Raw genomic sequence first — 12765 nt, 5'->3', positions numbered from 1 at the left:
TCTCAGTTTCTTTGAAATGTTGAATTATTAGGTTTAACTATTTGCTACCTACCTACTTTATGCATGTAACGTAATGACTACTTGTGCCTGAAACGGCAGTGGTGCCAGATTATATACATGTATGCATACGCATCAAAATTGGCGGGACGGTGCATATGCATGGAACGGCTGGGACGGTGCATACGAGTCCCGGGCGAAACTAGTACTTGCGCGCTCTGCTTGCACAAGTAATAAGGCCTAAGAATATGGCATAAGGCAGCAGAAATGTACATGGCCTATTATGACACACACACACACACACACACACACACACACAAGCACACACACACACACACACACACACACACACACACACACACAGTGTTCTCAAGCAGTGTATGGGACTGTCAATTGACAATATTGCACACCCAGGCAATTAGCAAAATCACACTGTGGCTAAACCACATATATGCTGCAGTGTAATTATCAAGATGACATACACCTGCACTGCTCTGCAGACAGCAGCAAACACTGTTTAGAATTCCAAACTTCCAAATAAACATTCACAAAACATATCACAGAAAGATACAATTACTGGATTCACCAGCATAACTTACGACATTGCTTAAAGGCAAGACACACACCATTTTGCCTCTTACTCCCTGTATAAGTCAGCTAAAATAAATATATATATATATATTCACACAAGTGTGTAGTGAGGTGAACTCTTGTCATCATACATTTTCACATTCTGGCCAATCGCAATCTTCACTAGGTAGGTAGGTAGCGGTACCATCCATGTACAACTGTATGAAGCAGGGGTCCAAATGAACCAATCAAACTGTGGGTCCTTGAAATACTAAAAAGGTTGAGAATCAGTGGACCGTCCAGCCTTTCATATTCTACATCAAAAGCTTATTTTTTGCAACATTGTTGTCATTGTCTCATAAGAGCTCATTTGGTTCAAGACTGCTGTTCCCCATTGTTGTTTGCTGCCCTCTGCTGGTCGAAAGGAAATGGCACTATTGCACTATTGCACGCGCTTACACACACACACACACACACACACACACACACACACACACACACACACACACACACCCCAACTGGGCACATATGTGGGCACCTGGAAGACACACCTGTATGTGTGGGCACTTTGACAACTGGTCACCTGGACAAAACCTGTGTGTGTGTGTGTGTGTGTGTGTGTGTGTGTGTGTGTGTGTGTGTGTGTGTGTGTGCGTGCATTTTAAACCCTACACTTAGTTGACTGGATTCCCAAGGGCTCTGTGGGCCCCAACCTGTTTTCGCTCGACACTGAATATCTTTGACGAAAATAGCTGAAAGTAAAAGTATCAAGAGTTACCACTCTCTATTATACTTGTATAATGGGATTTAATTAAAATAATAAAGGATTTTGAATCGTGAATGCTGGTGTTACAAATAATATAGATTTTACAGGTCATGTCAATAATACAAACCAATTGGTTAAAAAGCCTGCGCTTGCTTTTTAGATCCCCCTCCACACAGTAAACTGCTCAGTGTTAATTCATCTATGTGTAACTCTCTCAGAGTTAAATCAGCACTGAGGATTTTACGGTGTGCTCTCTCTCTCCATTTAGCCAGATGGCTCTGTGTTGCAATCCCCTCTCACAATCAAGATTAAGATTACACAGTCGCACACACACACACACACACACACACACACACACACACACACACACACACACACACACACACACACACACACACACACACACACACATACACAGGCAACAAATCGCACACCCACGCACTCTTGCACATATACGTCTTGGTGCACAACATTCAACACACAAGTGCCCCACACACGTGGTGGTAACACACTGTGTGGTAACACTGCGTTTATCCTGAGTTGACTTTTAATTCTGCGTACTGTGCTGATCCACACAGAGAAACTGCACAGTATAACCCTTACTGATCACTTTATCTCTTTGGTACAAGATGACAAGCTTGTGAGCTTGTGGATCAGAAACGAGATTTGGGGTGAGGGCGCTCACTGGCCTAGCGGTCCAGGGGCATACCACGAGGCACCAATGCAGCCTGGCAGCACACCGCAGGTTCGGATCCCCCTGTCTACTATATTGATAAAGGCAGAAAAGGCAGAAAAACAGATCTAAAAGAGAGATTTGGGGGTGTAAAAGAAACCCTATATTTGATCAAGGGTATCAAGTATCAACAGTTAGTTCTTCCATTTGTATACTCGTCAGAGTTACAGACGTGTCCAGAGGAAATAAGGCAAATAACTCAGAAGACACATGAGGGTCCATTTTGTTTCATTTGTATACTGATGATATAACACTGACACTTAATAGTCCGTAGAGTAGCAGCAAGGCTTTGCAAAGGGACAGATCTCTCACCACCGCAGACCCCCACCCCCCAGGCTTAAGTTATTAAACGGAGCCGTAGATTGCGGAAATTCAAGGTTGGAAGAAGGAGCAGTGTGCTGGATTAAAGTATTTTTACCACAAAGCCATGTATCCACGCTCGCTTATCTGAGTGCTGAGGGAGAGAGAGAGAGAGAGAGAGAGAGAGAGAGAGAGAGTGACAGATTGAAGAGGATAGACGTAGAGCCCTGCTGTCGCTCGACTGTCCAGTCTGGCGTTTCTCTGTCTCTCCACTCAATCTCTCTATCTCTCAATCACTCAATGTTTCTGTTTCGCAATCTCTCTACCTCTCCATCTCTGTACTTCATCTCTATCTAACTTCTGGCCTCCTCCCGCCTCTCGTTCTCCCCTCAAGGACCCCCCGGAGGGTGGGCCTCGACGCAGCATGAGGCAGGCGCCATGGGCTTTCTGGCGAACTTCCAGGTAAGCATGGGACGACAATCGTTTATTTAAAAAGAAATGTTATTTAGTTATTATTATTTATAAAGAAATTCGTCATTTCATTTCGTGGAGATTAATTTTTTAAGGACAATGTTATATGTACACTGGGATCAATTCGCTTTTGCCAAGCTGCATATCCGGTACCCTCTTAAACCCTCAGTCTATACTTAGTAAAAACGGACAACTCTGCACCAAATCTCTTCGCCAAAAATAGCCGCTGTTGTAGATTGGCCATTTTTGGGGCGAACGTTCCTCTCTGAATATGGATGCTGGGGAGTCAAGTGCTTGGTTAACAAAAAGTGCTATTTGAACAGTTTTAAGCATATTTTTGATCATCGCGATAATATCGTTAATCGCAAGTGTTTTTGGGGGCCACAATAACCCGTCCCCTTAACCTACCAGGAGATCGACCCGGTCACGTTGAACCTGTGCATCCTCATCGCCAGCTACGTCATCCTGCTCCTGGTCTTCCTCATATCGTGCATCATGTACGACTGCCGGGGCAAGGACCCCACCAAGGAGTACGCCCCGGACCCCCAGCCCGACGACGCGCCGCCCGGCGCCCAGCAGTCCCCCATCCGGCTGGTGGTTATGCAGAGCGCCCCCGCCCCGGCGCGCTGGGACGCCACCGCCAACATGATCACCACCTATCACGAGCCGGCCCGCGCCGACTTCAACGAGAAGAAGAGCACGATGGTCTGAGCGCGGGACAGACACAAACGAAAAGGTGTCAGGACTCTTTAAGGACTCTTGATAAGGACTCTCTCTGGCTGTTGGATAAAGCATAAACTTTGTATATATTGGACTTTTTTTGTATATCTTTATGAATATCTTTTTTATTTTGGACCTTTTTTGCTCCCTATAGTGCTTTCGGGACAATCCTTGGGTTTGATCTACACAGGACCAGATTTGGACGGTAAGGGGAGTGTGTGCGTGTGCGTGTGATATTTAAATGCTGTGCTGGGTCTAGAACTGTCATATAGCAGAGAAATGGCAACACTATAGAAATGTCTTACTCTGAGAGTGTACAGTTAGATTTGTACACTCTCTGAGTTAGACGTGACTCAGGGAAATAATGGTTGCATTTGTCAGAGTTACAAATGTATAAATGAACACCAAGGATTTCACTGGGAAAGAATAAGAGGGGTTTTATTGTTTTATTCTTATTGTTGGCAACTGTTACTCTCTTTTTTGTAAAGCTGGATTATTGCCTTTTGACATCTGAGAAAATATATTTGTCCCACATTGAGGTCACTGAACTTTGCAGCTGAATCAAATTGTACACTTTGTACTGCATGAGGTTGTTTTGTTTTCGTGCCAAGTTCCGACAACACACAATAATTCTCTAAATCAGACCCATGCAACTCTTACATTCCCAATGGGGAATTCAGTTGCTACAGAAGCTATTAAACACAGGACAGGTACAGGAAACTAAATAAGGGTAGATATAACTAAATAATAATACTAATGATAGAAATGTAAAAATAAAATAAATAAAAAAAGAGAGAGAGAGAGTAATCAGATGGTAATGGGATTAGATGAAGAGTACCAGAAAAGGTAGTGCAGATATCTTGCTTTGCCCTCAGTACTGAGAAGTGGGAATGGTGAAAGAGCTTTCAACAGGTGTAGTCAAAGTGCACTCACAGTATATTAACAGTGACAACGTATTATCAATAAAATAGTTATATTTTAGGTAAATGTGTACAAAGACATTAGCTTGCCACGTATAGGCTACTTTATTCTTGTGGCAACACACAATAATAAAAGATTGGACACCATTCAGGGATATAAAGTTCTGTGTTTGTGTGAGTGCGGAGGAACGTGTTATGGCTGTCAGGAAGACCCAGATACACGCCTTGAGCCTTGTGCGAAGATCAGCTCCTGAACTGCATGTGAGGCCCACGTTCTAATTTAGAACATGACAGGAGTCAGGAAGGCATATTCACCTAGCGTTGGAAGCAGTACTCTTGCCAAAATGGGTCAGCAAAAGTATTTCACATCAAACTATATCCATCACTGGATGCAGGTTGATGCTTTTATTTGTGTTGGGGTTTGGGGAAAACAAAACTCGGCTTGTTTCGAAGCATAATCATGTCACGTGATGTGATGTTTGAGTTCTGAGTGGATGTAGGCCTATTCGTGACACAAACAGCAATTTAAATTCACATTAATCGCATGATGTAAACACTCCCAGTGGACCTTTTATAGTGTAAAAATGACCTTGTTAAAACGGTATAAGTACTGCAGTCAAAATATGTACAAGTCAAAGTACCAAAAGTATTAGCTTCAAAATTAACTTAAAGCAGCTAAAGTAAAAAGACTCATTATGATGAACAAACTCAATCTACCAGAGACTCTGTCAGACAAAAACATGGGGTGTGTAATTGATGTGTGTGTGTGTGTGTGTGGGGGGGGGGGGTGTTGTACTATATAGAGACATATATTTCCTATTCAAGAGGAAGAGACAGCAACAATTAGGCTGTATCTACAAGGAGGTACTTCGTAAAAAAGCAAACGACCCCTCTCATCCACTCTGCAGGGAGTTCGAACTACTTCCCTCTGGTAGACGGTACAAAGTACCAAGAGCTAACCATAACATTTTTTTTTAATTCTTTCATACCAAATGCCATTAAGGCACTAAATTATACCATGTCTCGCTAGATTTGTTTGTTTTCCAATGTATCTGCCACTGTTGTCCTGCACTTTTTTGCCATGAGAAAATAATTGTGTTAAGTGTTGTTGCTGTTGTTGTAACCGTTTGTTTTTCATGTTGAGACCGAAGACGAATTTCCACACGTGGACAATAAATGAAACTAACTAACTAACTAACTTATCCACATTAATGAATGTACACATATATGAACCTGAATATGGCATATATATGCAGCATAGGCTATATTCTGCATATACTTGCCATATATTGGCATAATATGTTAATATATTTAAAATAAAATCATAGCATCATGTCGCGCACACCCTAGAAGGTGCCCGCGCACCACAAGGGGTGCACGCACCACAGTTTCGGAACCACTGGGCTACATGGACTATATGGTGATTTGTTATGTACTTATGTTTACACAGTTACTTCAGTAACTTTTTGAATAAACTGTACAGCGCATCTTTTCCAATATCAATTCAATCCAAAGGAGCTTTATTGGCATGAGAGAACCAATGTTTACATTGCCTCTGATTGGCCGGTAACGTCCCCTTCTGACACACACGGAAGGCGGAAGCTTGGCAAGAATCACAAGGACTTACTACAAAATAAAATAGAGCAAGAAATAAATAAATGTGCAAAACAGAGAAACACAGTGACACATTCTGATAATTCAGACAATAAATAAGCTTTTGTGAAGTTACTACTACTGCACATACTCGAGTAGTCTTTTCACCAGATTATTTGACTCTTATTTGTAATACCACTTTTACTTCTACTTGAGTCATTCTTTTAAAGTAACAATAATTCTACTGGAGTATAGCCTAGTAGTTTTTTGTGTATACTCCACCCACCTCTGTGCATATAGACAAATCCATGGAGGGGTACCCTGGGGGTGGCCATAACTGTGGTGTACCATTAAGCACAGCTTTACACCGCAGCACTGATTAGCTACAACTGGACTACAGGGCACTGCTCCATGGATTTGTCTATAGCCACAAGAAAGCAAATACTCCCAAGGTACAAAAGGTAAATATGATCTGTTAAGGATGTGATAACAGATACAGGTTTATGTTAACAAAATGGGGCCAGGCCAAAGTCAAGTGTAGTTATCATACACACACCAGCCACATGCAGATAATGAAGTATGCAAACAAAGTGTGGAGAGACCTAAACTGTAATCTATGTAATAAATACATGATAGCTCTGTTTGTTGTGTTGAGCATTATAGCATTCTCAAGGATACAGCAGGTTGGAATATAGTATCTATCTATAAAGTATAAACGCACCACATCTGTCTGTACGCACGCGTGTACTGCTGTAACGCACGTAACTCGAGAATCGTTCACCCCACGACTTCAAATTTGACACACGCGTTCCACACCCCAACAAGAAGTGCAGTGCCCGGTGTGGAGTCGGTCGGACCCACGGTTGTCCAGAACCGCCACAAAAAGGCCTCTGGACAGGCCCCTGCCCATGCAGGGTATGGAGCTGGCCTGTTCTGACATCACAACACTCCATATTTGGGCTTGCCTGACACAGAACTCCATAGGAATAAAGGGACACGGTAGATACAGAAATCTCTATACTGTATATGGGCATAAAAGGGACACAGACAGATAGATGCATGGGTGGAATGGGTACTGACACGGGTACTGCATACCCAGGTGGGGCATGGATCTCAAACTTCCATCGTTACCGACTCAGTGCTCTACAGCTGGGCACCAGTCTAGTAGATTGATACATTGACTTTGCAGTGGCCTAGACCAGTGAATGAGAGACGGAAACATAGATTGCTGGTTTGAACGTAAAGATATATTGAACTTTTCAAAACCAAATATGCCATTTAAAGGGGGGAAAATGTTGTCCCTTTAAAGGGAGACATTGGGAAAGTGTGTGCGTATTCAAAAGTGCGTGCGTGCGTGCATGCTCTCCTACTGGGTGTAACTGAAATGTATTTTGTGGTTGCCAGACCAGAACCCCCGTGATCTGTGCAGGTCCGCTGTCACTGCAAAACCCTCCGGCCCTGCGATTTGCAGGTTAGATTCTTTTTTAGCAATGTGAAAATGACCAATCTTCAAGTTAGACAGTTTAATATCTAATGGATAGATTTACATGCTACTAGCAAAGCATAACCATGCCATAAGATAAACAGGGGCAGAGATGGGTGGGGAAGACACGCAGTAAAGTTTGTCAGGATCGGGACTCGAACCCACGACACACTGTCATGCTGGATTACCAGCCAAGGTGCCTGGACCTCTTAGCCGGCCCAGGCCACAAGAGAAATCTTTAAATTAGTTATTCTTTTCAGAATCAGAAAGGCTTTATTGTCACACCTTAAAAATAATTAACAGTACAAGACGGGTGAAATTAATTTGCCAGGGCTCCTCAGACTTTAAGTTCATTAATAAAATAAATAAATAAACTTGTGATGATATCACTATATAAAAAACATCAACACAATAAAAAAACTAAAAAGAGTATGCTTTTCTCAACAATAAATACAAATATAATTAAACATGAGTGATGGACTTTGCAGCAGCAGCCAATCTCTGGTCTAGATATAAGCTCGGAGAGTGTGCCAGTTTTTCTGGTTTGATATCCCAGCAGCGGCCCGCTTGCTGATGATGTCAAATCTCAAGTCCACCAAACGTTCGTGTGGTTTCCTATATGGAACATGAACTTGAATAGTTCACATCCGGCTGTGATGATGTCCTCCTTGTTGGCTTGGACGTCCATAAACTTGTCCATAGCCCTCTCCACTTTGTCAAATTCCAAATACATAATTCAATTGGATTTATCCTAACACATGATAAAAAAAAACATCCTACTCCAAAGTACTTGGCACATTCCCAATTCCCAATTCTCAGTAGGATTGCCTTGCCAGCACTGCAGATTAGAGACAGTGCTGTTACCTAATAATGTTGGCAGATGTACACATGCAAAGAAAACGTGCAACAAAACACGACTTATATCACTCTCTCACACACACACACACACACACACACACACGCACACACATCCCAGCCGGCTTGATGGTGATTGACCAAAGGCCCGCAGGAAGTACTTTACACTAGTAGGGGGGGGGGCTGAGCGTTTAGTAGGGGTGCGCGTGGTTTAAGAATACTATTTATTTTATCCTCCAATCAGTCCACTTTTTATTTATATAAATAATAACGTGATATTTCAAAAAATAATTCTCCTGTTCGAGGGGGGGCTGTGCCTGGGGGGAGGGGGTGCTTCAGCCCCTCCAGGACCCCTACTTCCCTCAGCCATTTGACCATCAGGAGCAGCTGTGGGTGCAGCCAAATATTCCTCATTACTGAATGGAGCTGCCCCGTGACAGGTCCAATTAGATTTCCCGCTCAAATTCAGGAGGGACATGACTGCAGATCACAGCAGCAGAACAAACCATGCCAGTGTATACCAGAGTGACAGTACACATACATAACATAGTTTATATACCCCCAATAATAGTGTATCCCATGTGGCAATTATATCTTACTATACTGTTCTGGATAACCTGTCCGTACACTGGGCGTCACCAAGTCAATTGGTTGGACAGTTCTCAAGACGGACTCACAGACTCATGTATTGTAGTAGGCCTATGTACAACCATTTGAGCAATGCGCGCGCACACACACACACACACACACACACACACACACACACACACCTCCTGGTGGCGCTATAATAGGCCAATGTGAAAAGGGTGCCATTTGTTCTTACGCCTTTGATGGCAAGGCGATGATTTGAGGCATTTTGTTAAAAAAAAATCCACCTGTTGGTGGCGTTATAGCAGGCCAATGTGAAAAGGGTGGGATATATTCCTCAGCCTAGTAGGAAAGTGCGTAAAGGATTTCACGTAAATTGCACGCTGCGTGATTTCAGGCTTTTTGTTTAAAATGGGGCAATCCTGTAAAGCTGTGCAAAACAGCCTTCGGCCTGGTGGAGACAAAAAGGAAAGGAAGGAAAAACAGCTATACTGTATCACTGTTATTACTCTATTATAACACTTCTTCTAATTGAACGTGTACAAAGGGAACCAAATGGGCCAGTGAGGGTTTCACATTGTAGCAACCTGCGTGGCTGCCATGCACACTAATCCCGCACCAAAAGTAGCGATGTGCTTTGTACAGAAACACGTTATGTACAGCATGCTAGCAAGTACAGAAGTTAACCCCTTCTGTGAGACTGTGAGAGCAGCACACTTCACTGCTTCCAGTCTGAGAGCAGCTATAGGCCATACCTGTAAGCTTTTTGTTAAGTCATAGTGCATGCAAATATAGAAAGATTGAATAGGTTTGAGTGTGGGGATGTTCATTATATCTCTCTCTTCCACACAGGCGGACGGGCAGGGGTCGCAGACAGACAGACAGACAATACGGTTACTGCTCTTGTTTAGTGTATAGCGGTTACGCCACCACCAGTGGCTGTGGCCCTCAATGTGTATAGCCTGGGCACTATTCCATTTCGGGTTCATGAACCGGTCGGGAGCGGATGATATTGCTACGTCATGTTGTAGTATTGTTTTGTAGTCCGGTTTGTAGTTCCGGTTTGAAGGAAAAGGAAGTTCCGTTTGATTGTTTCTGCCTGCTGACTACAAAACAATACTATACAACATGACGTAACGATATCATCCACTCCCGACCGGATCATACGGCACTTTTGGAACAGAGACCAGGCTTTCCTCCGAGGTGGAAAGCCTGGTGAGGCGAGGTTACCAGAAGGCTATAAAACAAAATATCAAGCTGACTTAGGTGGATATGTGCTTTTACTTCTCAGACAGTAGTCGTAGCAATAACATTTTACCATGTGCTGAATAGAATGCATGGCCGTGCATGGTATGACAGTGTACTGTACTGTGCTGTACTTGGTCGTGTAGGGTTTCCTCCATTATGGATTCCCTGCCCTGCCAGGGGGAAAAGGTGCAACAGGTTGTGTTGCATTCTGACATGACATGGTAAACCAATTACAGAGCTGTTTAACCCTGGGTCACGTGTGCCAAGGAAAGCCTCTTTTAGCCCAGCCATATTCCCACCACTCTCTCTGTCTGTCTGTCTGTCTGTCTGTCTCCTTCCGTCCATCCTACAGGAGCAGTGTGCAAGTTGCACACACACTTTTTTTCTGGGAGGTCCCTGGAACCAACTCGGTCCTTGGTGGTTTTGAGCACCACTAATATAGAAACATACAGTGCCTTTTCAAGGAAACTGTTCTGATTTAGAAGACACTTTGTAGAACCGGCCTCAGGTGTTAAGGGGTTCACCTATAATTTAACCTAGTGACTAGGCATGTCCTTATAGGTGAACATTGTTCACAAATCGCAAGACAGAAGCTGTCACGGCGCGACTAAAGATGTGGAACCCAAAAGTAGAACAGACAGGCAGGAGTAGAGCAGATCATATGCAAAGTATTTATTATACTGAAAACACTGGACAGAACACCATAACATAAACTATAATCAAGCCGGGAACACAAGGGACTGAGGGTTTAAGTAGACACAGGGATCACAATACACAGGTGAACAGAACAAACGATCAACACTGGGATTGGCTGGGAGACTAACAGGACACAGGTGGAGAAAACTAGTAAACACAGGGAGGTGAGACAAGACAGGCAAACACAACTAGGCAGAACAGGAAACACTAGGGCAACACTACATAATAAAAGTGTGCAACAGACTGATATCGTGACAGAAGCTCACAACGAGTTGCAATGAATGTGGTGTGTCGTGAGTTAATTTGTTCTAATAGCTTCTACTGCAGGTTTGATACACACACCTTCACTCAGGAGAGGGAGGAGCTGACCACCAAACTCCTGTGTAACGCAGCGACTGACACCAACCTAGAGCTCCACCCAAGGGAGGTGGAAAGGGTGTTCAAGAGAACAAACCCCCATAAGGCCCCGGGCCCTGACAATATTATGGGCACCTGCTGAAGGTCTGCCATGAACAACTGGCTGAGGTCTTCTGCAATCTCTTTAACCGCTCCCTGTCTGACCACTCCATACCAACCATATGGAAGTCCTCCACCCAGTGTTGCCAACTCTCCACTAACGGAAGTAGCTAGTAGCTCCTCGAAAAGTAGCTAAAAGTCGCCAGGGGTGGGATATGCGCGCCGCCCCTAGCGACTTTTTTGCGTCCCTAGCGACTTTTAGGCGCCCCTAGCAACGAAAATATGTAGCCAGCCCAGATTTTTTTTTTTCATTTATGTGCACTTAGTTTGTATCATCTCTTGCTGTTTTTTTATATTACAATGAGTTTAAACGAGCAGCGAAATTTCAGAGTTCAGACCACAGCACAGAGTGCCTCTGCAGCTGCTGCGTCGAAAAACCCCTACCCATTAAAAAACAACAAAAAATAAAATCCTCTCCAAGGACCATCACCTTACCGTGGTGGCTGCCTGACACTGTTTTTTTACACTGTTTGGATTTTATCTCTGGCGCATATCTGGCGCCTGTCAACACGATTTGTCCCCAATTCACTGAGGAAAAAAAGCTAGATTTCTCGCCAGAAGCTTTTCACTAATTCAGTCGCTAGGGGGGTCTGGAAAGAAGCTAAATATGGTGACAAATCCGCTAAGTTGGCAACACTGCCTCCACCATCTGCCCAGTCCCTAAGAAAACTAACCCCACCTGCAATAATGACTACCGCCCTGTAGCTTTAACATCTCTGGTGATGAAGAGCTTTGAGAGGCTCGTTCTACCCCAGCTACAGAGGGAGGTTAGTGGGTTCACAGACCCAGTTTGCATACAAGCAGCAGAGAGGTACGGATGATGCAGTGATAACCCTGCTGCATCACACCTACGCACAGCTGGAGAAGCCCAAGTCCTTTGTCAGGATGGTATTTGTGGACTTCTCGAGTGCATTTAACACAGTGCAGCCTCACCTGATGGGACAGAAACTCCTCCGGATGAATGTCAACTCCCACCTCATAATGCTCATTCTGTCTTTCCTCACAGACAGACACCAGACCGTCAGATTCAATGGCAACTATACAGCTCTAACCGGGGCACCACAAGGATCTGTCATCTCACCAGTCCTGTTCACCCTGTACACAGATGACTGCAGCAGCCCAGACCCTGACATGCTATTCATCAAATATTCAGATGACACTGTTGTTGTCGATACCACCAACACCAATAACCGCATCATTGGGGTAATGGACTATTTTGCTGAGTGGTGCAATAACAACTTCCTGGACCTAAACCCCAGCAAAACTAAGGAGCTGCTGGTGGACTTTAGGCAGGGCCCGCCCACTTCAC

The 12765-nt window shown here is 43.9% G+C and overlaps 1 protein-coding gene across 1 annotated transcript; it reads left to right on the top strand.

The window, feature by feature from the left end:
• Positions 1-2804: 2804 nt before the first annotated feature.
• smim36 (small integral membrane protein 36) lies at positions 2805-3548 on the top strand (the record flags this gene model as incomplete). The annotated part of the gene is made up of 2 exons (XM_080775910.1): positions 2805-2828; positions 3249-3548. 2 exons carry the CDS (start codon positions 2805-2807, stop codon positions 3546-3548), a joined length of 324 nt encoding a protein of 107 aa, XP_080632036.1.
• Positions 3549-12765: the final 9217 nt, after the last annotated feature.

Source organism: Protomyctophum bolini (assembly GCF_963924005.1).
Source record: "Protomyctophum bolini genome assembly, chromosome: 11".
NCBI classification, from domain to species: domain Eukaryota; kingdom Metazoa; phylum Chordata; class Actinopteri; order Myctophiformes; family Myctophidae; genus Protomyctophum; species Protomyctophum bolini.
Note: the sequence above shows the minus strand (reverse complement) of the source record. Positions and strands in the feature narration are given on the sequence as shown.